General features: G+C 43.8%; 1 protein-coding gene across 1 annotated transcript in view; it reads right to left on the bottom strand.

Moving 5' to 3' along the window:
* The window catches only part of TUBA1B (tubulin, alpha 1b), a 61,967-nt gene extending 58,616 nt beyond the window's left edge, over positions 1-3,351 (bottom strand). Inside the window, exons 1-2 of the mRNA XM_006902474.1 lie at positions 3,280-3,351; positions 1,125-1,347 (exon numbers count right to left, since the gene is read on the bottom strand). Coding sequence (XP_006902536.1) covers positions 1,125-1,347; positions 3,280-3,282 — 226 coding nt within the window. The 5' untranslated portion in view covers positions 3,283-3,351. The remainder of the gene's footprint in view (positions 1-1,124; positions 1,348-3,279) is intronic.
* Positions 3,352-3,948: the final 597 nt, after the last annotated feature.

Genomic DNA, 3,948 nt, shown 5'->3' with positions numbered 1-3,948 from the left:
TTGGTCTGGAATTCTGTCAGATCGACATTCAGGGCACCATCAAATCTGAGGGAAGCAGTGATAGAGGACACAATTTGACCTATTAACCTATTCAGGTTAGTGTAGGTTGGGCGTTCAATATCAAGGTTTCTGCGGCAGATGTCATAGATGGCCTCATTGTCTACCATGAAGGCACAATCTGAGTGCTCCAGGGTGGTGTGGGTAGTGAGAATGGAGTTGTAGGGCTCGACCACAGCTGTGGAAACCTGGGGGGCTGGGTAAATGGAGAACTCCAGTTTGGACTTCTTGCCATAATCAACAGATAGGCGCTCCATCAGCAGGGATGTGAAGCCAGAACCGGTTCCCCCACCGAAGCTATGGAAAACCAAGAAGCCCTGGAGACCTGTGCATTGGTCAGCCTGGGAAGAAAGAGAACAAAGAAAAGATAATTATTGCTGTTTATGATACAATCATCAAACATTTATTTTCTTTTTCTATATGTCTTTGAGGATTTAAATTATCTTTTGACATCAAACAAGACTAAAACCCTAGACCTACCTGGAATTACTTAGCATGAGTGCATGAAAAGCATCATCATTAATATTTATAAAATAACACCAAATAGCTTGTCATTAAAAAATTCTAAATGGGAGTGGGGGAAAAAAATCTAATTTAACAATAGAATATCATTCTCTATTTCTGTTAGTAAAAAACAGCATTTATTTCATATTTTTTGCCAATGTATATCAGTGTACTTTGTTTTAAGAATAAACATGGTGGGGGAACGGAGGAAAATGTGCAAAAATGAATGAATGAAAATCCAAGTTCTCGATAAACTTTGATTAAAATCTTAAAAAAAAAAAAAGAATAAACATACCAATTTTCTAATCCGGTCCAGAACCAAGTCAATGATCTCCTTGCCGATGGTGTAGTGCCCACGGGCATAGTTGTTGGCAGCGTCCTCCTTGCCTGTGATGAGCTGCTCAGGGTGGAAGAGCTGGCGGTAGGTGCCAGTGCGAACTTCATCTGTGAAAGGAAAATAAAGTGGCCACACATCATTATCAATCTGCACAACCTTTTTTTAACCCCAGGAGGCACCAGTAGGAGTGTCCTAGGACCTCACTTGAACTATGAGTTCAACTCACCAATGACTGTGGGTTCCAGGTCTACAAAGACCGCCCTGGGCACATGCTTGCCAGCACCAGTCTCACTGAAGAAGGTGTTGAAGGAGTCATCTCCTCCCCCAATGGTCTTGTCACTTGGCATCTGGCCATCAGGCTGGATGCCGTGCTCCAGACAGTAGAGCTCCCAGCAGGCATTGCCAATCTGGACACCAGCCTGGCCAACGTGGATGGAGATGCACTCACGCTGTGGGAAAGGAAAGAGCGGGGGAAATGTCAAATTTGGTTGTATTAGCGTTTTGAAGTTTCAGTAAGTCACTTAAAACATTCTTAGCGATACATTCTTAAAAGTTATTTGAATTTGTATCTCTAAGATTAATGTAAATTATTAAAGAATAGCAGCTACACATGTTGCAGATGGGTGTGGTCTGAATACTAATGCACCTATGGCCCATTTAGCACATGCTGCATCACCATTGTTCTTACAGCTGTGCTTAAGTAGAAAATTTTCTATATTTTCAACAAGTATTTGAAAGAAACATTTGAAGCAAATTAAGTTGGATGATAAATTAATTTGAATTAACTTAATTTCTTCCTTAAAGAGAAAAAAATTTTTTCTCCATTGGACTTAGTATTCAACATGGACATTTGCACTGCAGCTGAGGCTAGAAGCCACACCCTTCCGCAGTCAGTCTGCAGAATCCATCAATAATAGGAGGTTAGAAGGTCTCCCTCCTGCATTGCTGTATTTGCTGCATCTGGTGCTAACCTGTACTATCTTCTACATTATTTAACAGATCAAGCTCTATTTCCAGCAACTGCCCACATGATCTCATTGTGCTGTTTTGCCAGTTTTCCTCCTCTGACCTAGCCTGGGACGGTTTGTCTGAACTGAAGTGAATTAATGAAGAGGCACTAGAACAAAAGGCAGCTGGATACAGATATAAATCTTCTTTGTCTGCAGCAGTTTCATGAAACAATTTTTTCTCGAGAATCTTCTCCACTGCAAAACACTGAAAAATTATTAGTATCCTTAAAACAGCAATTCTTAAATTGGAAACAAGTATCACATGAGAAGCTATCAAACAAAGAATAAAAGCTCACTGGGAGGATACTGAAATATTTTAATGCAACAAAACAGCATTTTATTCTGAGATTCTCTACATCACATTCAATAGAGATTTTCTTCCTTTCATTCTTTAAGGCTACAACTTCCATTGTCTAGTCACTGACACGGGGGTGGGGGCGGGGGGCGGGCAGGGCGTTAACCAGGGACATGTGCATAAAGGTAAACTGGCTCATTAAAGGGCTTTCTCGCAGAATCACAGTCCAAAAGCACATACATCCCTCTCACACCACACCTCACAGTCACCACCAAAGAGCTTGTCAAGTGAACTCGGATTTTGCTCCTCAAGGGAGGGGGAAGGGAGAATATGTCATGGAAGTTTTAACAGTGAGCAAAAAAAATTATTTTTTTTTTACGCCTACAGTTACGCAATGCCTAAATGCTTTATTAAAAGTCTCTGACAGAGGAGGTTTAGTGAGGGCGAGCCCCGCCCAGAGGCTCCAGCGCCGGAGCAGCGAGAAACAAACAACTCCTCCCCTGTGCCGCCCTTGCGCTAGCTGCCAAGGGCTCAAACAGAAACCAACTAAAAAAACAAATGGTTTTCTCCTTCTTTCATACACGATTATATTTCTAAAATACCAGCGAACCATTGAGGGTTCTTTTTATAATGCCCAACAGTTCTACTTTGTCCCTGTCCTTTCCCACAGCTCTCACACCCAGTTCTTTTGGACGATTCCTCCTCTCCCGGTTCTCCAGGGAGACGCGAGGAAGAAAAGTCTCTTCGAGTAACACGGACACGGTGCACACACACAAAGCCGAGCAGACGACGCCACGATCGCCTTTCCCAGGCTTGGACATTTTCAGCGCCGACCGATAGGCCGCGGCGCCCAGCTGGACCCTGGTAACAAAACCTCCCTTTGTTCCTGCGCATCGTCGCGCACGGTGCGCACACATCTCTCCCGCACTGCGGCTGCCGGGCCTTCCCGATGTGAGGGAGACAAAACCTAAACCTCTCAAAGCTTAAGGCTACCTCTGCCCGAAGAGGTCACGAAAGTAGAGAGTTTAAGGCTTTTCCCGGTGGCCCACAAAGAGCCCTAGGAAGCACATTCTTACCATGGTTGCTGCTTCCCGGTTCCAAGGAGAAGGTGGAGAAGGAGAGGGAGGTTGTTGCTTCTTACAGCGCGACTCTTATGCGGTCGATGTAAGAGAACCTGCGGCACATGGGCGGATGCAGCTCCCTATATACAACTCGGTCACCATGGGGATGGGCCGGGGCCTTTTCCTGTTGGTCCAGACCCCTCAGTCTGCCCAGAGAAGCCACGACAGGAGAGTGGTGATTGGTGCAGGCGACATGGGATGAGGTAATCTTTCCCCAGCCTATTTTTCCCCTAGCATCTACAGACTGTTTGCATCCTTCAGACAAAGAGACCTAGCAAAAGCAGTTAGCTGAGCATCCATTAAGGGGTGGGGTCCTGGGTAGGGAGAAGAAGAAGAAGAAGAAAAAAGACTGGGGTTGCTTAAAGTTTAAACCACTGTTAAAATCATCTATTGAATCCTCCTCCCTCTACATTTAATCTTAGATTTTACGTTGAAATGAAATGTTTCATAGAAAGTTATTTCCAGCCCCTTCTTCATACTATGCTAACGTCGACTCCACTGGGTGAGGATTCAATATTCTGTCACTTTAAAACTCAAGTAAGAGAGAAGATGGGGCAATGCTTTAAATTACATGAGTATATGTAATTTATTCATTAATTTTCTTTTCTTTTTAGGAGTTTCCAT

The sequence above is a fragment of the Elephantulus edwardii genome, unplaced genomic scaffold (genome assembly GCF_000299155.1).
Source record: "Elephantulus edwardii isolate Elephantulus edwardi_28Jun2011 unplaced genomic scaffold, EleEdw1.0 scaffold00418, whole genome shotgun sequence".
Classification (NCBI taxonomy): Eukaryota; Metazoa; Chordata; class Mammalia; order Macroscelidea; family Macroscelididae; genus Elephantulus; species Elephantulus edwardii.
Note: the sequence above shows the minus strand (reverse complement) of the source record. Positions and strands in the feature narration are given on the sequence as shown.